Raw genomic sequence first — 22,247 nt, forward strand, 5'->3', positions numbered from 1 at the left:
TATATATATATATATTTACTAGGGCTGTCAAATGATTAATCGTGATTAATCGCATACAAAATAAAAGTTTGAGTTTGCCTAATATTTGTGGGTGTACTGTGTGTAATTATTATGTATATATAAATACAAACACATTCATGTATATATTTGAGAAATATCCACAAGTATATGTATTTATTTATATTTTGATATAATTTATATTATATATAAATAAAAATATTTTGTACATAAATAACATATTTCTCTTAAATATATACATTAATTTGTGTGTATTTATATATACATAATAATTACACACAGTACACCCACATATATTAGGCAAACTCAAACTTTTATTTTGTATGCGATTAATCGCGATTAATCGTTTGACAGCCGTAATATTTACTTATATATTTAGACAAATATTTAATATATATATATATATATATATATATATATATATATATATATATATATATAAATATTTGTCTAAATATATAAGTAAAAAACTAAATTGTGCAAGATATTATGTATATATAAATATTTACGTATTTTAGGTCTATATTAATTATGCTTTAATCAAAACATGTAACAAAAGCAGACACTTGGTATTTTCATAAGTACGGTTTATTTAATTTATGTCACTCTAAAACACACAAATTTGGCTTTCTTGATCATATAATTCAACACCAAGCATTCACAAATCACTTTCATTGTTAAAACTGATTTGACAGTTAACAAACTGAGCACAAATCAATCAAGTACACAGTCACCATACATTGAACTAGTGTGACCTTTAGGAATTTGCTGCATTCATGAATCATGGCAATACAATAAAACATTTTGAAATGACAATCCATCCCAGATTACTTTTCCTAATTATAGTTGCAGGAAAAAGCCTAGGGATTCACCTACTTTTCCAATCTTAACTGCGAAAGTTTAAATGTTGTGTTCAATACAGAAAAACAACAACAACAACAATTGTTTATGTATTAAGCAGACTGTGTTTGTCTATTGTTCCTAAGAGTTCACATACTTTTTTCCTGTAAATTTAGTATTTTATCATAATCTCTGGTTTTGCTATCCTTATTTGACAAGCCCTGTAGTAAATTGACACTTTTACGCTTTATGCAATCACCAAATTGATAAAAACGTTCAAGGATCCGCAATATTCGAAATTTCATGTAAAACCAAATCAGTAGCTGATGCTGTTATCTATCTGATTCACAACTGAGAATGACAAAGGTCACCTCCTATTACTTCATATAAACTATTACCATACCGTATATGAAAGTAGGCACTGTTAGTGAAAAGTTTCAAGTGATAATTACATTGTGGAAAAATTAAGTTGAGCCACTATTCATATTGCTTTTTTTCACATACTACCAGAGGAAAAAATTAGAAAGCATGGTGGCTGAGTGAAACTTTCTCAATTCAGGGATAATTCAAATGTGCAAAATCTTTCATAATGTAGGTGTAACACTACCACACAAAATAGATTTCATTCTGGGGGAAAAGATGGAATTAAAAGAAATCAGAGTAAAATGCATAAAACCTAAAATGTATTTAAACAACATCAATCTTATTTAGTTTCAGTATACCTACTGTTTTTTGCTGTAATATAAGTGACATGCATGTGAATGTTTTCTGTATTATAATAGATTACATGAAAGAGAGTAAAATAGTTTTCTTAGATTCAATGAATTATGGGATTCAGAACATAGTAAATATAAAATTCAAAACATTTTTTTGCTTGGCTTGTCACAGAAAAATAACCTCTTCATTGCTTTCTTTCAGCTTCCTTCATTGATTTCTTTTCATTTTCAGACTGCAATTCATATGCATTGAGCATTGACATTTTATATCAACTGTCTAGCAAAATACATCAACTGAGATTAAAAACTGAATTTGGGCTCATTTTGTTTATTTGCCATGTTTTCATTTCATGGGACTGTGTATCTTTAAAGAATTTATTTGGTTAACAAGTGAGATGGGATTGTAAAGGTCATAGGTGTTGATGGAACTAAAGGTCACTCTCTCCGTAGAGGGCAGTGGAGAAGGCAGTGTAGTCCAGAGCTCCAGGCAGGGCACCAGGGCCAGAGTATGGGGGCATCCTGCTGATGCAGTACTCTGCCTGGTCTGGAGGGAGTTCTCTCCTCAACTCATCTGCCAGAATATACGGCTGTACAAGACACAATACACAACAGATAACGCATATGGAAAGAATATGTGAGCTTTTTCAGACACAAAATAAAAGTTCTGATAAACTTTGGAGTTAAAGGGTTAAGTAAACAATATAACACACACACCTTGTCTGCAGCAAGAATCCTGAAGGAAGCGATGACCTGTTCAGCTGTGTCTGTGTCTGCTGTCTCTCTGGTCATGAAGTCAATGAAGGACTGGAACGACACAACGCCTGAAGCGCTTGGATCAACCAGCATCATGATCCGAGCAAACTCCACCTCACCCTGAAAAACACACACATACATATAGTTCTAGCTGTTAAAAACTTGTAAAAGTTAAAAATACTAAAATAAAGAGGAAACATTTTATTTTAAATTAATACAATATTTTATATGATATAATTTTATACTCTATTCATTTTATCTACACCATTGGCAAAATTGCTGTTTCTTGTTTTAAGCATGAACCTCACAAAATTGTATTACATTTTTAACTGATTAGCAAAATAAAAAATAATAATTATAAATAACCAGAAAATATATGTATTTTTTATTAGACATTTCGGTTACACTTTATCTAAGGTGACATAGTTTCACGTTATCACGTTACTTATTATAGTAATAACAGTAAAATATGCATAATTATAAGTAACTAACCTAAACCAAACCAAACCCTAACCCTAACATAACTCTATAGTAAGTACATGTAGTTAATTAATATTACTCAGTGCTTATTTAAATAAATACAATGTAACTACGTCATGTAACAGCATTTTTTATTGGAAAAAACAAAAAATACTTGTTGAGAAAATTGTCTATTAGTTCGTAAGCAGTGAACCTTATTTAAGGCCCTACCAGATCATAACCCATCGAGATCAGACAGGCCCTAAAGTCATCAGAATCCATCGCCCCATTCTTCTTCTGTATGGGAAAGGTTAAAGGGTAAAGGTCGAGGGTGCATGGGTGACGCAGAGACATGGTAGGAATAATGAAGCAATGTAGAGTAGGAAAGGAGACAGCACCTAACACAGAAACACACAGATGTACACACAAAGAGACAGCACACAACCACAGACAGAAACACAAGAGAGGTACATCAGAACTATATTCTGCTGCCCAGAGCTATATTCTATATATATATATATATATACAATATATATATTCTATAATATATACAGAACTATATTCTGTATATACACACACACACACATATATATATATATATATATATATATATATATATATATATATACACACCGGGATATATATATATATTGGAGTTAGAGGTCATGTTGGTTAGTACCTGTTTGTCATTTCCTAAATGCCCAAGACTGATCAGACATGCTTTAAACTCATCAGGCCTGAGTTTACCCCTCTCTTCCTAAGAGCAGGTACCCACAACACATAAAAAAATACACAGGGCATTAGTAGAAATAAAGAAAAGTAAAAGGTAAGTGATAAAAAGATAAAATGCCACAACATTTCTTCATAAGGTATGAGAGGCAGTGCTATATTCAACATTTTTTTTAAATGTGTCCTTTTGTTAGCTTATATTATAATTTTAAGTGGATTTTAGCCTAAATTACATTTGTAGTCATATCTACTTTACATCTTGAAATCTGATTTTAAAAACAATAAATGCTGCAAATGATCTCCTGTTTCAAACTAAGTTTGTTCCAGTTATTGGGCAGCCTAAAGTGAATGTAAATATAATTACCACTCTTGCCTTGTGAAGCCTCTGAAGAAGTGAATGCATAAAATAAAGCAAATATGAAATTAACGTGTGTCAGTTGAAATGAAAGATTTACAGATATTTGTATAATGCTCAGTCTAAGAGGAGAAGTGTGTAGTTTAGTTAGGATGATTTAATAATGATTAGTATAGCATCCGTTCAACAAGACACATGTTTAGACTAGCTAGTGTATGTAAAGGCTGAGTACAGCACCCGATCAAAGTGGTTGAAAGAGGATCGGAATTCATGCATCTGCTCCTGGCTGATGCCTTTTGCATCACGTGTCAGAATCTGAGTCTCGATTTCATTAATAGTGCGAGCGATCGTAGTCAAAAGGAGCTCCCAGCCAACACGAATATGCTGCAGAGGAAAGAGAAATACTGCTGTAAAAACCAGGATCAAGTGACAAATCAAATGTGATGTGTCAGATAGAGATTTCTATATAGATATTCTATATACACTACATTCAAAAGTTTGTGGTTAGTAAGATTTTTTAATATTTTTGAAAGTCTCTTATGCTCAACAAGGCTTCATTTGTTTGATCAAACAGTAAAATAGTAATACTGTAAAATATTATTACTGTTTGAAATGAGTGTTTTCTGTTTTAAAACGTTTTAAAGGGATATTTCACCCAAAAAATACAGTAGCCATTGACTTCCATAGTAGGAAAAAAATACTATGGAAGTCAACGTATACAGTCAACTGTCTGGTTACCAACATTCTTCAAAATATCATCTTTTGTGTTCAGCAGAAGAAAGAAATTCATACAGGTTTGAAACAACATAAGAATGAGTAAATCATAACAGAATTTGTATTTTTGGGTGAAGTATCCCTTTAAATGTTATTTATTCCTGTGATGGCAAAGCTGTATTTAAAAAAAAAAAAAAACAGCATTTACTTGAAATAGAAATCCTTTGTAACTTTACTGTAATTTTGATCAATTTAATGTGTCCTTGCTGAATAAAAAGTATGCATTTCTTTAGAAGAAAAAATCTTACTGACCACAAGCATTTAACAGTAGTGTTCAATACTGTAGATTTAAAAATGTGTTTATGATTATGAGCATGAATGTGTAATATGTGTGTATGTGTACCTCCATAGTGTAATTAGTATGCTTGTTGTCAAAGATAAGTGACTCCTGGATGAGTTGGTGGTCTCCCTCCAATCTGTCTATGTTGGGTTTGTAGCTGACGATCACATGCTCATACTGTTTCAGTTGGGTCATCTGATCCTCCAAAGTCCCACCCATCTCCATAGAACAACGACCAATTTCCTGCCAGATAGACAGACAGATAGGCAGACAAATGTTTATCAAAGAATTATTATTCTTGTTTGTGGGCATCACACTGGCACAAGTAATAGCTAAGCCACCCACCTCCATCCTGGTCTGTATCCATGGTCCGATGAGGTTGGCTTGGGCAGCAAACTGGCGTCTGAGCCTTTCATTAGCATGCTGCCGTGCTAACTCCTCCTGCAGTGCACTGTCACGCTGGGGAACCAGCCTCTTCACCTAAATACACAAACACACATCATAATCGTGCTTTGAAGATTACAGAAAGTGATTAGAATGGCTTAGAATTAGATATTAGATAATAAATTTGAGGGTTTTTTGTGCAGTAATGGAACAGAACCAAGGTCTAAGGGGTGTGTGTTTAACCTTGTCCCACTTGATGGCAATCTCTTCTGTAGTTATGGTGCTGTAGGGATTGGTAAGGTCTCCACGGATGCCATAATTCTGGGAGATCTTCAGGACTTCCTGCTGAATGCCAAGGATCGCCTGCCTCTCTGCATCCGCCTCAGGAAGCGTGGCCTTAAACTGCTCGTGCGCAGCTATCAGAGTCTGCACACAATAGATTACTTTTTTCACTACATTTCAAAAGTCTGGGGTCAGAAAGATTTTTGTGAGAGAAATTAATACTTCTCATTAAGGATGCATTAAATTTACCAAAAGTGTGGTAAAAAAAAAAAAAAAAAAAAAAAAAAAGTCTATTTCAAATAAATGCTTTTGAACTTTCTATTCATCAAAGAATCTTGCACAAATAATGTAACACAGTTACCACAAAAATTCGAATGATTTCTGAAGGATCATGTGACACTGAAGACTGGAGAAATGACGCTGAAAATTTAGCTGTAACACTTTACAATAAGGTTTCATTTGTTAAAATTAGTTAACTACATTAGTTAACATCATGAACTAATAATGAGCAATACTTCTACAGCATTTATTAATCTTAGTTAATGGTAAAATTTACTAATACATTATTACGATCAAAAGATGTGTCTTAACATTAGTTGATACACTGTGAACTAACATGAACAAGAACATTTTTATTAACAGACATTAACAAAGGTTAATTAATGCTGTAAAAATACACTACTCATTGTTAGTTCATGTTAGTTAAACTAATTAAAAGTTAACTAATGTTAACAAATGAAAGTGATACCAATTCAGCTTTGCCATCACAGAAATGAATTACATTTTGAAATAGATTAAAATAGAAAACTGTTATTTTAAATGTAAAACTATTTCACAATATTGCTTTTTTTAACCGTATTTTGAACCAAAAAACAGAAGTGGTGAGCATAAGTGACTTCTTTAAAAATCTTTTTAAAAAAAAAAAAAACTTTTGAATGGTAGAGTATATATTACTACAAAATACTTTAAAAGTCAATGCCTAGACTGTATGTTGAAGAGCTCAAGCATTTCTTTAAGTGTGTGTACCTGGACCTCTTCAATGGTGTGCACTATAAACATGTCCTGTAAGTCTTCCATGGCTCCTTCCATCCAGTTATTAAAGGGTGCAGATCTCTTTGCGTATTCCAGAAACAACTGCTCCACTGTCTCCAAAAGTTTCTCTGTCCTCTGCAAAATTTAAAACACCCATTCAAACCTTTTTGGGTTTTTTTTTTAAATATTTTGATTAATCTAAAATATACAAAACAGGTTGGGACACACACAGCATACCTCCAAAGCCTCTCTGCGTTTCTGGGTGAGTGTGCCCAATTGGTCCCAGAGGTCACAAATACTTTGACACCTTTGATTCACTGATGCAACATCATGATAGTCCAGCTCACTTTAATATAAAACAGATAGAGAGAAACTTCAAGCCACAATATTGCATTTGCCATTTGGTATGTCCTCTTCTAGTGGTTACCAGATGTAGTGCTCACTAAATTTGGATTGATGTTATATATTTTAAAACTTAGTTAGATTTTTTTTCCCTAGGTAAGGTTTCTTGCATCAAGGTTTCTTGCATTTTTCATGGCCATTCCACCCTCTCTATTTCTAGCTGTTTTTGGTACTGAACCTCTAAGACTGCTGTTATGATTGGCTACTTATATTTCAAACAGCTTCTTGCTTTTTGTGTCCAAATGAGTGTTAGTATGCTAATCATCATAAGTATGCTCCATATTTTATCAGTAATATCACCCTGTACTTAGTGAGACAACATAAATGTCAGAAGCTGTCAGTCACTTACTAAATACAACTATGCACACACACACACACTTAAACAGGCCTGCAGGGAGATAATGAATGCTAAAATAGAAAGCCAGTGATTCAGACCTTAAAGTATGCTGAAAGCGTGGTGCATGTAAATGTGTATCTAGATATGGATAAGCAGTGTAAGAGACATGAAGCAATCCAGACTCTGTAAAGTGATGAGAAACTTAATGTGACAGATTAGTTACAAGAACAAAGTACTTGTACCATACTGTTCAAAAGTTTGAGGTCAGTAAGATTTGTCTCTTACGCTCACCAAGGCTGCATTTATTCAAGCAAAAATGCAGTAAAAACAGTAATAGTGTGATATATTATTACAATTTAAATATTTTTTAAATGTACTTTATTCCTGTGATGACAAAGCTGAATTTTCAGCATCATTACTCCAGTCTTTAGTGTCAAATGATTCTTCAGAAATCATTCTAATATGCTGATTTGCTGCTCAAGAAATATTTCAACATTATTTTAACAGTTTCATATTTTTGAGAAAAGCATAATTTTATTCTTTTGATTCTTTGATCAATAGAAAGTTCAAAAGAATAACATTTAAATCATTTTTGTAACAATGTAAAAGTCTGTTCCTTTAGATCAATTTAATGCATCCTTGCTGAATAAAAAAAATACATACTGACACCAAACCTATGAACGGTAGTGTACAAATTAGTTTAGCAAAAAAAAAGAAAAGAAAAAAAAAGTCTAAAAGGTCATACTTGAGCTCCTGAGCAATAGCAGCGATTTGCTCGACTCTGTCTTGGTGGGCGGAAAGGTCACTCTCAAATGCCTCGTGTTTCCGCAGCAAAGCTCGAACTTCCATTAAAGATGCTGACTCGTAGTCCTTCCGGCTCAACATCTCCTCCTTACCTATTGTAAAAAAAACACATAAAACATCAAGCATCATTTAGTGGACACTTTATTATCCAAAGTGGTTTACAGTAAATTTTTACTTAAGTGCAGAATGGTAATATTTTATTGATGAGACCACTTCATGTCCAGGACTCACCTGTAGCCCAGGTCTCATGGTTTGTAGCTTTCTGTCTAAATTTCTCTGCTAGATGATCCAATCTTTCCAGTCTCCTAATCTCAGTAAGCAACCATTCCTCATAGCCCTTCTCTGCTTGTTCCAGTCCCTGCCACGCACTCGCTATGTCCTACACAGACAAACACACAGTTTAGTATATGTGTTTGTGTTATTAGCTGGAAAATGCCCCCCCAAAGCTAGCTAAATAAAATAAAATAAATATAAAGTTCAATAAAAAATAACAAACATATAAAAAAAAATATGAAATGCATATTAAAATAAAAAAATATTAAAATAAATAAATGAGTAAATGTTAAAATAAAAATACGAATATATAACATGCATAAAATAAGTATTACAATTAAAAAGATGAACAGATGACAGAATTTTCATTTTTGGGTGAACTAACCCTTTAAGGGTAGAATTAGGGTAAGGGGATAGAATGTAACGTTTGTACACTATAAAAATCATTATGTCTATGGAAAGTCCTCATAAAACACAAAAACATATCATGCATGTCTGTGTGTGTGGGGGTCAAACTCTCACCGACACCATCTTGCCCTCAGAGGGCATAAACGCAGGCCGGTTGCTGATGCGGAGTTTAGTCTGCAGGGTGTTGAAGCTGATCTCCAGCTGACACTTCTCCTGCACTTTGGGAGGTTTGTGCATCCTGCGGTAATCTCGGAAATCCTCCAGCTTCCGCTGCATCTCGACCATGGTCTTCTCCGCCACACGATTCTCCAGCCAGGGAATAGTTCGTCTGATCCACTCCAACAGCTGGAGAGTAGAGGAATATTTAGGTGAAAAGAGAAATGTGTGTCTGTGTGCAGAGTGTGTGTGGACTGTATCTGATATGTCTCCTGACCTCACTAGCCAGTCTTTCATAGTCCTCCATCAACTTCTCATTTTCCTGATTCACTCCCAGGACCTTACAAATCCTGTTAGCAGCAGTTTCAGCCTGATGGAGAGAAGCACAGTAAGAATGGAGGACGAGATGGATAAAAAGATAGCTGATTCTTTCATTCTAGCACATGCAAATCTCAATACCTGTTCAGCTCCAGCAAATGCATGGTAAAAGCAGGACACATATGTCATAATAGCTCTCTCATCAGGCTTAGGGGTGCTCAGGATGTCTGCAGGGAGAGGACAGGAGCTAAGGAACAACTACATGAAGTGAAGGTGCCAATAGTGTGCGACGGAAGAAAATATACAGTAAATACTACAAGGAAACACAAGTCGTGTTCATCTGGTAAAAGAGAAAATGAGGATAGGCCTAAATGGACTAAAGGGGCCATACACTCAGGTGTAACTAACATTTCTAGAATAAGCGCAGAGATCAGATATACCTTCTGAGCCTCTGCAAAGGTGTGATAGTAACTGGAGATATACGTCATGACTGTCCTCTCATCTGGCCTGTCACTGCTAACTAGGACTGTGGAGCAAAAGCCAAATTTTGTAATATTTTTAAGTTAAAAATAGGCAAATTGTTTCTTGAAATATTTAGAATTTGAACCAAAGGTTTCCTACTAAAATACATTTGAGGTAGTTTTTCCTTGCCACAATCAACTGTGACGAATAGACCTTATTCAGAGTAGACGCCGTATATTTTAATAGTGTTTCATAGTATTTAAGTAGGGCCAAAGGTCTTATGTCACAATTTTTTGACAGCATAACTTTTTTGTGAAAGACATATTTTTAATGTTCAACGGCTGAAAGCTCTAAATTGAGCTGGTATGTTATAATGGAGTAGAGCTGCACAATTGTGGATAAATTGAGAATCACAGTTTTTTTGCTTCAAACATGATTCTGAACAGACAACTAAACAAAATACCGTAATTTATTAGAGTTTCAGACAAAATGTTAATTGTTGCAGTCTAATTAAAATGTTTAATTTGAATAAATAATTCAATGACAAAAACATTTGTAACAGTCACTTGTCCTCACCTGGCATAAAGATTTAATCGATACAATCGTTTTTTGATGTGTCACGTTACTTTCAAAAAGAGATTTGCTCTATTTTGATTGTTTCCATAGACATCAGTGTTCATATCTGAACTATATTTGTAACACAGAAAAACTTATACTGTGTAGTTGAAAAGACTGTTTGTAAAACTGTTTAATACCTATGATAATTGCTTTCTCTGGGTCAGTGGCAGCACTAACCCAGATTTGAATGTTCAGCTGTAATTTTGTTTAACAGAAACAGGCGAATCATTGTCATTTAGGAATGAGATTGTGTGGGTATTTGAATTGAAATTGCGATCTTCTAATGATTATTCATGCAGCTTTAATATGGAGTAGTGATGAATATTCGTATACCCTCTGCATCCAGCATTTTCGGGATGTCCAGATGTTTTTCAGCAATATCAAATGCTAGGTTCAGATTACCAAGTGGATCATCCTACAGAAAGAGAGAGAAAGGTGAGAAAAGGCATAATTCTTGGCCAAAAAATGCAAGAAATAAGATATCACTGAAAAACTAAACCAAGTCAAAAAATAAATAAATCAAAATCCTTCTCCATGCAAAAGTGAGTGTCAGTATTCAAGTGCCAACAGAGGAGAGGGAAAACATTCAAAATATTTCAAATGCTAAATTACTTCAAATGTATCTGAAAAGTAATTACTAAATTAATACTGAAAAATTGGTTGTCCTTTAAATACAAATGCCTATTCTAATATTATATACACTATACAATAACTACACTATAATTCTACACTATAATAATAATTTGGAGTCAGTAAGAACAATTCATACTTGTATTTAGCAAGGATGCATTCAATTGATCAAAAGTGACATTAAAAACATTTATGTTACAAAAGACTTTTCAAATAAATGCTTTCTATTCTTCGAAGAATCTGATTTCTGAAGGATCATGTGACACTGAAGATCAGAGTAATGGCTGCTGTTTCGGCATCGCAGAAATAAATTTCAAAATAAAAATATATTAAAATAGAAAATCGTAACACTATTTCACAATATTACTGTTTTTACTGTATTTTTGATCAAACAAATGCAGCCTCAGTGAACATAAGAAACTTCTTTCAAAAACATATGCATTGACAGATAAGCATCAATAGTAGTTAGACCAAACTAAAATATGGTCTAAACTAAAAAGAGAAAGGGCCATATTTTCTGAGTAATGGTTTCCTGTTCATGCAAGCAACCAATTTTTGCAAATGTGCATGTTTATGGTGGCATTACTTGTGGATGTGTGTGTAAGCAGGGTCTGGAGATCAAGCTTTTGTTCTTTGTGTCAATAAAAAAACTGCATTGCAGGACATCAGCAGCTGCAGGGGATCTAGAGGGTCCTGGACTCTCCTGATGCTTGTGTCCAAACTGGGACCATGGGGTCCATGCTAAACACTGGATTACCCCATTCAAGCTCACCTGGAGCCGTCAGTGACAGCTGAAAGGGATAGGCATGTCTGTGTGGGTCTTTTAGTTACTCACTGTTAAACTCACTGACCCTGACAAGCTAAATTAATCCTTAATCTTCAGTGGTCTGATCCAACCAACTAATTAAAACTATAGTACACAACCACTCGTTAACACAGACTTAGAACATGTCTGAAAACATGTTACATCCTGCTCACCTCACACCCTGTTCTAAGCTGAGAGTGAAGAAATCAAACCTAGCCTATCACAGGAGTACTAACATGCTACTAAAACAGCTTAAAATCCAGAGGGTCCAAAGCCAGAGTTAGTTCTAATATGTTTTTTTTAGAACAGCTCTGGTGCTCATGGTATGTGGATCACTTTCCCAAGTTCTATTCTGGGTCAGAATTACTGTAAATCCAAACAGGCCTCTGAGAAAAGTTTTATCAACTAGTCTTATCTGATTGCCTCTGAGTACCATAACAACTGAGGAGTTGTATGCACACTACCATTCAAAAGATTGAGGTCAGTAAGATTTTTTTTTAAAGAAATCAATACTCTTATTCAGCAAGGGTGCATTAAATTAATGCACCATTTAAGGGTGCATTAAAAGAACCTTAGAAAAAATTTATTACTGTTTCCACAAAATATTAAGCAGCTCTTTTCAGCTCTTTTTTTAAATTAATGCACCATTTAAGGGTGCATTAAAAGAACCTTAAAAAAAAATGTATTATGGTTTCCACAAAATAGTAGGCAGCTCTTTTCAAATATTAACTCTTTCCATCATCAATAATAATAAGAAACATTTATTGAGTATCAAATCAGCATATTAGAATGATTTCTGAAGGTTCATGTGGTACTGAAGACAGGAGTAATAATCCTGAAAATTCAGATTTTCAGTCACAGGAATAAATTACATTTTAAAATATATTATTATTTGTTATTTGAAATTGTAATAGTATTTCACAATATTACTGTTTTTGATCAAATAAATGCAGCTTTGCTGAGCATAAGAGACTTTCAAAAACATTAAAAAATCTTACTGACCCCAAACTTTTGAACAGTAGGTTATGTCTAACTATATCAGTAAACTAAGCTAACAAAAGCTACTTGCTAATTACAGACATATGCTCTTACTATCAACAAAACATCAACCATCTTTCAATCTCAGAATCTCAATTCTGCTCCTACAACATTCTGGCAGTTTAACACCAACCATGAAACATACCTGAACCAGCTAATCAAAAACTGCCCCAATGATCATAGCCATCCTAAGTGAATGATTAGAAACACTCTAGAAAGACAGTAACTTTTAAGGAATCACACAAAGCACATAGATGGCACAGATGATTCTAATAGAGTTAGCGTGTTGCTAAGCTAACAACTTGATACTCTAACAAGCACAAAAAGTAGCCTGTAGCATAGGCCTACACAAATTGACAATTAGGATACTACTAGGTGAAACAGAAAATATTTAAAAAGATAGAACAATACTTTGTGTATGTTATCAACATTTTTCTCAACTTTGTAAAGACCATCGTTCTAGGCACAGTTAGAGAAACTGCCACTGAAATGAATAGGAATGCTAATATAGCTTTGTCCAGGTGAGTTACAGCCTTGGTTGGAACTAAACTCTGCAGGAATTTAGATGTCCAGCAGGACTGAGCATGTCTAATCTATTAAATTTATACTGTTACGGGAAACACCACATCCAACAATAAAATAAACCATGTATGCTACCTTCAAGTTCTGAAAGTCAATCAGTTCTGGTCTGTGTCTGTGAATAAGAGCACAGAAGGCCAGTCCATCCTTCCAGCTATTGAAGCCACAAAAGCAAAAAACAGTGGATTTCTGATCACTCATGCCATAAATTAGGTGTGAATGAAAAACAGACAAAATGTCCACTTAGAAATTAAATTAGCCATCACACACACTCATCAATCACACTCATCCTCCAAAAAACATGTTAGACACATTTGTGCAGTGATATCATTGACAGGGAACATCAGGATATTGTGGCAGATATGTTATTTTACTACTGTGATTGGACTGTTAGACTAAATGTCCCAGAGGGCCAAATGTTAATCTGGGGACACACTTGAGACCTTGTTGAGCTTGGCGTAGTCAATGAGGTCAGGCCTGTGCCTGTGGATGAGAGCGCACAGCGCCAATCCATCCTTCCAGCTTCACCAGAGAGAGAATCAGGGTCATGACAGAATTAACATACAAATTGATAAAACATAACTGAAAATAACAGAGTGTCTGTTTTTTTCCTCTGATAGAACAAACCAGATACTCATATGAAAATACAAAACACTGATATGGTCTTACAACTTTTTTGCACCCAAAAAAGTGCCTTACCTGACATGAAAGTTTTGAACATTGACATTCCTGTAGGGGGCAGTCTTCCTCTGGCACCACAGAAGAAGTCCTTCTTTGGCTGAAGTTTCTGAAAGATTATTAGGAAATCATTATATCATACACATATGACTGAACATTTAGGTTTCTGTTTTTGCTAATTCAGTTTTTATATTTTTAAACTATATATATATATATATATATATATATATATATATATATATATATATATAACTATACAGTTTTTATATTTTTAAATTCAGTTTATATTTTTAAACTAAATACAGTTAAAGTGTTACTTATTTCTACCTGCCATGAATTCCTCCAACCAATTCTAAAGGGATTCATTTATTAAATTAAAAAATACAATGCTTTTATTAAAACAATGTTTTCCATAAAATGTTCATTTGGAATTTACAGATTTTTAAGAGACGTGAGATTGCAATCTGTTTGCACCTTTTGTAATAAATCAAATGATTGCTCGTTGTTATAAACTGATTTAAACATGAGTTTGTGAAATGTGCCACAAATAATAAGAATTAATAATAATAATGTTTTGCTGTTGTTTGTGCAGATGTTGTGTGTCATTTCATGTTTGTGACTTGTTTTCTTTACCTTCAACAGATATGTCCTGAATGGCAAAGCGAAGGATGATTGTCCAAATCATTCCAAGAGTCATTTTCACATTCCCATCCACAATTTCTGCAAAAAAAATGTGACAGAAAAATGACTGCTCAAATACATAAAGGGCTGAGTAAGTTAAAACTACATAACATTTTGTATTTTTAAAGGTCCCGTTTTTCGTGGTTTTTTGAAGCTTTGATTGTGTTTATAGTGTGCAATATAACATGTGTTCATGTTTCGCGTGTAAAAAAACACAGTATTTTTCACATAATTTACTTATCTGTATACCGCTGTTTCCACTGTCATAAAAACGGGCTGATGACTTCCTTGTTCTATGAAGTCCCTCCTTCAGAAATACGTAACGAGTTCTGATTGTGCCAGCGGTTCCTGTGTTGTGATTCGACAGCTCTGAGCGCACCGTGCCCGGAAAAGTCACGCCTCTTACCATAACGTGGAGATGCATGCACTCAGTGTTATTGTAAACATGTCTTTAATTTTACCCTATCAATTTGAGCTGGAATCAGACCCGGTGATTGGACTGCGGGATGAAAATAACAGCGTTTCGATGACATGGCAACAAACACACTCTACAAACGCAACTCTTGTGTATTCCTGTGGGCGGAGGTTAGTCAAAAAACTGTTTTAGTGACGTCATTAAAGAAGGAAGTAGAGGGATGTAGTCCAAACTGGCCGTTCGATGTAGGCGACTTCTGTTAAATAAAATATCTCGCTTGGCATTGAACTTTGAGCTTTAAAATTTTACAGATTTTATTTATACTCTAACAACAACATTACACACTAACTAAAGTTTGAAACATGGGATCACGAAGAACGGGACCTTTAAAAAATACAGGACGTATGTATTTGACATGTAGAATTAATAACCTGCATCTCCTAATAACTTTATTACAAAAAATATCAGCAAACTAGACTTACACTACAGTTAAAAATAAAGCATACCTTCAGCTCCAATGGAGACCAGTTTCACACCTTTACTGGTGATGAAATCAAGGGCTTTGTTGACATTGGCTATCTTGTGAAAACGCATCTTTCCTCTGTCAGGTTTGGGTAACCTCTCACCTACCAAAATACAGCTTGGTATAAAACATTTCTTGGTATATATAGTGGATATCACTATTTGTTGAAGAATTACAGCATATTGATATATACAAAACTGTCAAATAATATATTGTAATCATTACATTACTTCACATGCTGTATTCATTGTCTAACACAGTGTTTCTCAACTCCAGTCCTTGGGACCCACTGCTCTGCACATTTTGTATGTATCCCTTATTTAACAAACCTGATTTAGATCATCAGCTCATTAGGAGAGTCTGCATGAACTGAATTGAGTGTGTCATATAAGAGAGACATACAAAATGTGCAGAGCAGTGGGTCCCGAGGACTGGAGTTGAGAACCACTGTTCTAACATGTTCATTGTGTCTGTCTGCTTAATGGATTTCATTACTTTGAAACACCCATCTCTGATTAATAGCATTTTCTGTGAAGCTACTTTGAAAAAATATGTAAAAACACTATAAAAATGAACTTGAATTGAATTAAATTTACCTGAGATGACTTCAAGCAGCAACATTAGTTTGAGGCCATTCCTGAAGTCTTCCTCTATGTTCTCAATCTGTGTCCCAGCTTTTCTCAGGTGAGAGTTACACCAGGCCGTGAACGTCTAGGAAACAAGTACAATGTAGTTTAACATGCAATCCTCCATGCAGACTCGCACACACATCCTCTCAGTTATTGGCATAGCATATGTATTCAACACTCAACATTTGTGTGTTTAAATACTACAGAATCCTTGCACAAAACCACAGGGTGAATAGTCTCACTAAGCCAAATTTGTGGCAGTAGACCAGATTTTATCATAAGACTGTTAAGTCTTAACAGGTTTGTTGTGATACCATGAAAGCTTTTGACACCACTTTCAGGTCAAAACCTCACTGCATGGGTGACTACAGAGGACAGTGCCAATGAAACTACTTGTTTATCCCAAGAAAAGAGGTAGCAAGCGAACATGCTTGAGCTTCCGTTTACCACAACTGATGTGTGAGTTGATTAATGTTTATATGTGAATAAAAGCCTAAATTCAATCTGTTCATCATATAAAGCGATCATGTCTCTTCAGAAAATTTGGACTAAACTGCTCAATTCATATGGATCGCATATAGTTTTACAATCTCGTTATTAACTTTTTAAGTGTCAGTTGCCTAGCTGTCAATAGAGGGACAGAAAGCTCTCAGATTTCATCAAAAAGATCTTCATTTGTGTTCCAAAGATGAACGAAAGTCTTACGGGTTTGGAATGACATGAGGGTGAGTAATTAATGACAGAATTTTCATTTTTGGGTGAACTATCCCTTTAAAAGACAATAATTATGAGCAGAAAGTGTACTGAGACCAATCAACAAAACAACAGAACAACACTGGTATTATAAAAATCCACAACACACAATTGCACTGCACACATGAGCATCTACACTTGAGTTGTACTGATGAGTTCATCCTCCAGAAATAACCAGAACCAGTATCCTCTGCATCATCATATGACTGCTATCCAGAACCACTTTTAAAGGATTTGGGTGCTTAAAATTCAGGACATCACATCAGCATCTAAACTCCAGAGTGAATAACATTTTGGCCCTGTTTACTCTACACCTGGTATTAAGATCGATTGGATCACAAGTAGACGAGGGAGGCACATTCCCGTTTACACTTGGTGTTTTAATCCTTCTCTTTTGTCCACTTTCTACCACTTCTGTTCTGATTTCTTTGAGGGGAGGGTCTATGGGCGGGTCAATATGGGCTTTTTCAGATCTGACAATTTAATGGACGAAATAAGCTCATGCAATTTACATATGAACGTGACTGGAGACAAAGGAAAAACATATAGAGAGCAGAAGCTTTCGATTCTGCTCTAATATCCGCAAGACGGACGTGGTGAATGTGTTAGAATTCAGGAATGGTGAGAGAACATTGAGCTTGGTCCGTTTTTCATCTTCAAACCAAACTTGGGTTTTCAGCCAACAGTTTAAATCCTGTCTGGCTAGTGTGCTTCTCATAATGTTTACGCATTAGGTCAATAGGTGGAGAGTAGATGGTCTTTTGTGGCTGTTTGACCACACAAGCATCTACACTTCAAAAACAATCCAGTCTAACGCGTTTTCGACTACCTCTGGAAGTGGTCGAAAGTGGACAAGCTCAAAATGTTTTAGACCCTGTTTTAGGGCTGGGCGATATATCGCATGCGATTGTCACGCGCATTTCGTCAGTAAAGCCGGTTCCCTGATTGCCGCTAAATCGCCATCACCTGCTTTCAAATGGAGCGGCATTTAATAAACAGAGCCGTAGTTCACTGATAAGCTACACAATATCGCGTTCATTATCGAAGGCGATTCATCTGTTTACAAAAGTATTTAGCGTCGTCCATTTGTGATCTGATCGACCAAAATGCATCTTCATACCAGGTGTGAACAAGGCCTTTGTCTACTCAGGTTAATGCTTTTAGATTATTCTTGGACCCACAGACCCTATTAACTACAATTTACTATTGAGCACAGTAACTTAAAGGGATAGTTCACCCAAAAATGAAAATTATCCCCTGATTTACTCACCCTCAAGCCATCCTAGATGTATATGACTATCTTCTTTCAGACTAACACAATCGGAGATATATTTAAGAATATCCTTAGTCCTCCAAGGTTTATAATGGTTGTGAATGGGGGGGGGCAGCGTTTTGAAGCCAACAATAATGCATCCATCCATAAAAAAAAGTAATCCATACGGCTCCAGTGGGTTATTAAAGGCCTTCTCAAGCAAAGCGATGCATTTTTGTAAGAAAAATATCCATATTTAAACTTTATAAATTCAAATAACTAGGTTCTGGTGGACGACCGTAAACAGAATGCGCAAGTCGATTTGTAGCGGAAGAGTATCCTTGGACCTGACGCACGGAGGCGCAGAGGATAGAGCACACCAAATCACTGGTCAAAGAGTTTTTTGAAGAGAAATGTCAGAAGATTTCGATATAAGAGGAGCTTAAATTTGTTCCACAGCCCTATTTGTTTGAACCGCAAGTGGTGTCTAAGCTTACAATACTCCAACATCCTGTGTCATACATCACGTCAGAGGATTGGCGCAAATCAACTTGCGCATTCTGCGTATGGTCATCTGCCGGAAGCTAGTTATTTGAATTTATAAAGTTGTAAATATGGATATTTTTCTTACAACAATGCATTTCTTCGCTTGAGAAGGCTTTTATTAACCCCCTGAAGTCGTATGGATTACTTTTTTTATGGATGGATGCATTATTTTTGGATTTAAAATGCAGTCCCCCATTCACAACCATTATAAACCTTGGAGGACTAAGGATATTTTTAAATATATCTGATTGTGTTCGTCTGAAAGAAGATAGTCTTATTCACCTAGGATGGCTTGAGGGTGAGTAAATTATGGGATAATTTTCATTTTTGGGTGAACTATCCCTTTAAGAATCGCTGCTTCAGGCCCTTTACTACTTTGTGCAGCGCCACAGGTAAAGATGCAAATTATAACTCTATACTCAACCCTATACTGTCTGCTGCAAAATGAACACTCATCAAGCACCATATCAGTGTTAAAATTGGGAATTAAAATTAAAATAAAGACAAAAATATGAGGAACACTTTTAAAATGGGTCTTTACATATTTGTGACAGATGCAGTTTCATAAAGAGATGGAGACTGGTTAATCTCACAACAAAACACAACCTGTGATGCTTGCCACAATTATATAAAGATATAGCTATAATGCCACTGTCATAGGGGCGAAATATTTATACACATTTTCTCATTTTAAATCAACAAAAAGTTAATTCCACATACTGCATTCGAATTTATGGGTAAATGTACATCCAAATGACAAATGTTGTGACACTCAATGCTATTATGCCAAAATGAGCCAGTAATGCTGCTGGAAAGAGTTTTACAGAACAAAATATGGCTGAATTGCTGCCCACTCTCAAATCAACAGCTACCCTTTGACCATTTTTTGGACTCAAAAGTAGTCTTTTTAATCCCTGAAAGCATGCTCAGTCCTGCCACAGTCATTGTTCGGCAGATGAAAGCTTTTCTATGGACTCCACAGTGCATTCCTGCGAGGTAAGAGTGTAAATTTAGCTCCCTCTACAGAGTCCATTTCTGATAAGGGACCTGATGAAGTAGGCTCACATTGAGATGAGAGATAAGAGAAAGAATGTGTTGCATATAACACATTTGTTTATCACATTGCCGCTCCGTCTAATCGGAGAGGAAAGAATTTCATTCATTTTGTAATACTGTAGGGTGTGTCCACAGTAACATGCCTGTGTGGGGTGATGGTCTCTGGAAGAATAAGAAAGAGTGATTAGACCCTAACATCACACATCAACAAGCAAAACAAGTCTCCATCTAACATTTGAGCCATAGCTTCAGAATTAATAAATATCTTAAGTTGATTTGACAGTAAAAAATCTGCTAAGTATAAATAGAGTGAATGAGGTTCAGTTTAAGGCCTAAATTAATGTTATCATCACCCAACTATGCCAGCCAGGTTTATCTATTTATTAATTGAATCTGAATGGGCTACATTGTGTAAATAATATATATAAAAAAAAAATAAAAAAAATAAAAAAAAAACACTGGTGCATGGTTATATTTTTGCTACACTAAAATTGTCTTAAATAGGCCTATTATGTGGTCTGATATTTTGGAGAATTGTAATAATTTTTCATTCACCAAACATGTAGGGAACTTCAAAATAAAAAATATTGCACATTAAATACTTATAAACTGACTAAATTTGTTCAGAAAGTGTTCAGCCATGACAGTTAATGTAAATTTTTTGCTTTGCTACAGCAAGAGAATGAATAATAGGCTACAGCTAGGCAAGAGCAAACAAGCAAGAGAGAAAGTCCACTAATGTGGTTCTAGTCTATAATAGGATTAAATCTGTGGATTGTTCAGATAAAGCAGAAGATTTAAGATCACCCTGCTTAAGACACAGTTAAGAGACCCTAAAATCTAAATCCCACATAAAGAATCCGAATCCCTGTTTACACTGACCATCAAAATTTATCATAGGCCAAATCTGTCCACGTCAATTCAAAATATATCTGAAAAACACTATTATAGACTACACTATGGAAAAATAAGATGTCATATATACAAAAGAATTCCCCGCCAAGGACACCGGATTAAGCTACTATAATGCCTTTTGGTCGTGGAGTTAAAATTAGCCCCTGCATCCATTCTAATCCCAAGGACGTCATCCTGTGTTGGAAGCATCTGTTGACAGTCCGCATTCCAATCGTATCAGCAACACACACAGAGAGCCGCGCGGTGCTGCGCTATTGTTAGTTCCGTAATCGGTACCCGCTGCATCCATCCTCTGCGCGCGCTCCCGGCGGCCGGCCAGAGCCAAGCCAGACCCCTCCGTGACACTGACAGACCACTGAGCACATAGCGGGACGGGATTCCTTTGCAGACAACTGTTAACTCGCAGTTTTAAATGATAAATAAATAAATAAATAAAATTATTATTAAATATTAGGATAATAATAATCAAAGCATCAAAGTTTTGATGTTTGAAAGCTTCAATATAGAATTAGTTTAAAAGTTTAATATTTTAACTAATTATCTGTGAAACATTATATAACAATAATCATAACAATAATAATAAAAGGAGAGTGCAAACAATGCTTTATTCTGTAGTGTGTTTAACTTTCTCTTACCTTTCGTTGCTGTTTTTCCCATGCTGGGTCCAGCAGTAAATCCCGGTCCCATTCATCCTCCTGCATCATGTACTCGTCCGGTTCATATCCATTATCATATGGCACTGAAAGCTCAATCTGATTCATCATTCAACCGTTATACTCTCTTATTTGATGGGTAACTTGTGATATTCGGCTTCTGAGCTTGACTTTTTGGTGGAAACTGGACTCTTCAGTATCTCGGGTGTCTCTCTCTCTCTTTCGTTCGTGTTGGTTTCCAGTCTCGCGGCCGCAGTGCGCGAGCAGTGACAGCAATGAGAGGAGTGACTGTCAATTAGTACTGATGGGTCACATGACCCGTTGTCCTTCCACCCCACTGATCTGGGGTGCGTTTCCCAAAGCGAACTATGGTCGCAAGTTCCGTCGTTACCAATAGAGTTCAATGGGACTTACGACCATAGTTGGCTACTTCGGGAAACTCCCTCAGTGTTCCACCCGCCGTAACTTCATCCCTCACAAACGTTATTTTAACATACAAACAACCGTTTCAACAAATGTTAGTCACACCTTTAAAGTTACAAAATTCACAACATTACATATTTAATTCACACAGAATTCTATAGTAGGCTATATGTATATTCTATTTTTACTTTGCTTTAATTTTAATGCCATGAAGTGGCTTTTTTTTCACCTACTTCTTCCAGCATTATTGTGAAGTGTGCATACTGACTGG

The 22,247-nt window shown here is 35.3% G+C and overlaps 1 protein-coding gene across 6 annotated transcripts; it reads right to left on the reverse strand.

The window, feature by feature from the left end:
* Positions 1-588: 588 nt before the first annotated feature.
* actn2b (actinin, alpha 2b) lies at positions 589-21,871 on the reverse strand. 6 transcript variants are annotated; one of them, XM_048190816.1, is made up of 23 exons: positions 21,536-21,869; positions 16,346-16,460; positions 15,733-15,852; positions 14,764-14,850; positions 14,152-14,239; positions 13,531-13,606; positions 10,734-10,815; positions 9,462-9,547; positions 9,280-9,372; positions 8,961-9,191; positions 8,397-8,544; positions 8,107-8,257; positions 6,860-6,968; positions 6,617-6,757; positions 5,552-5,734; positions 5,270-5,404; positions 4,988-5,167; positions 4,108-4,254; positions 3,880-3,900; positions 3,466-3,543; positions 3,018-3,083; positions 2,289-2,447; positions 589-2,161 (listed from the first exon to the last, which is right to left on the reverse strand). In XM_048190816.1, exons 1-23 carry the CDS (start codon positions 21,662-21,664, stop codon positions 2,003-2,005), a joined length of 2,784 nt encoding a protein of 927 aa, XP_048046773.1. In that variant the 5' UTR covers positions 21,665-21,869; the 3' UTR covers positions 589-2,002. The 6 variants fall into 6 exon arrangements, 5 of the variants coding, with proteins under 5 accessions (XP_048046773.1, XP_048046777.1, XP_048046774.1 ...); XM_048190820.1 differs by lacking the exon at positions 13,531-13,606 and adding an exon at positions 13,896-13,974; XM_048190817.1 differs by lacking the exon at positions 3,018-3,083.
* Positions 21,872-22,247: the final 376 nt, after the last annotated feature.

Source organism: Megalobrama amblycephala, linkage group LG5 (genome assembly GCF_018812025.1).
Source record: "Megalobrama amblycephala isolate DHTTF-2021 linkage group LG5, ASM1881202v1, whole genome shotgun sequence".
Taxonomy (NCBI): domain Eukaryota; kingdom Metazoa; phylum Chordata; class Actinopteri; order Cypriniformes; family Xenocyprididae; genus Megalobrama; species Megalobrama amblycephala.

Coding starts and splice junctions, on each gene's coding strand:
- actn2b (XM_048190820.1), bottom strand. CDS start 21,664: ATGATGAATCAGATTGAGCTTTCAGTGCCATATGATAATGGATATGAA. Junction 14,851..15,732: donor GGTCTCCATTGGAGCTGAAG/GTATGCTTTATT, acceptor TTTTTTTTGCAG/AAATTGTGGATGGGAATGTG. Junction 8,545..8,960: donor CTGAGGGCAAGATGGTGTCG/GTGAGAGTTTGA, acceptor TTGTCTGTGTAG/GACATAGCGAGTGCGTGGCA.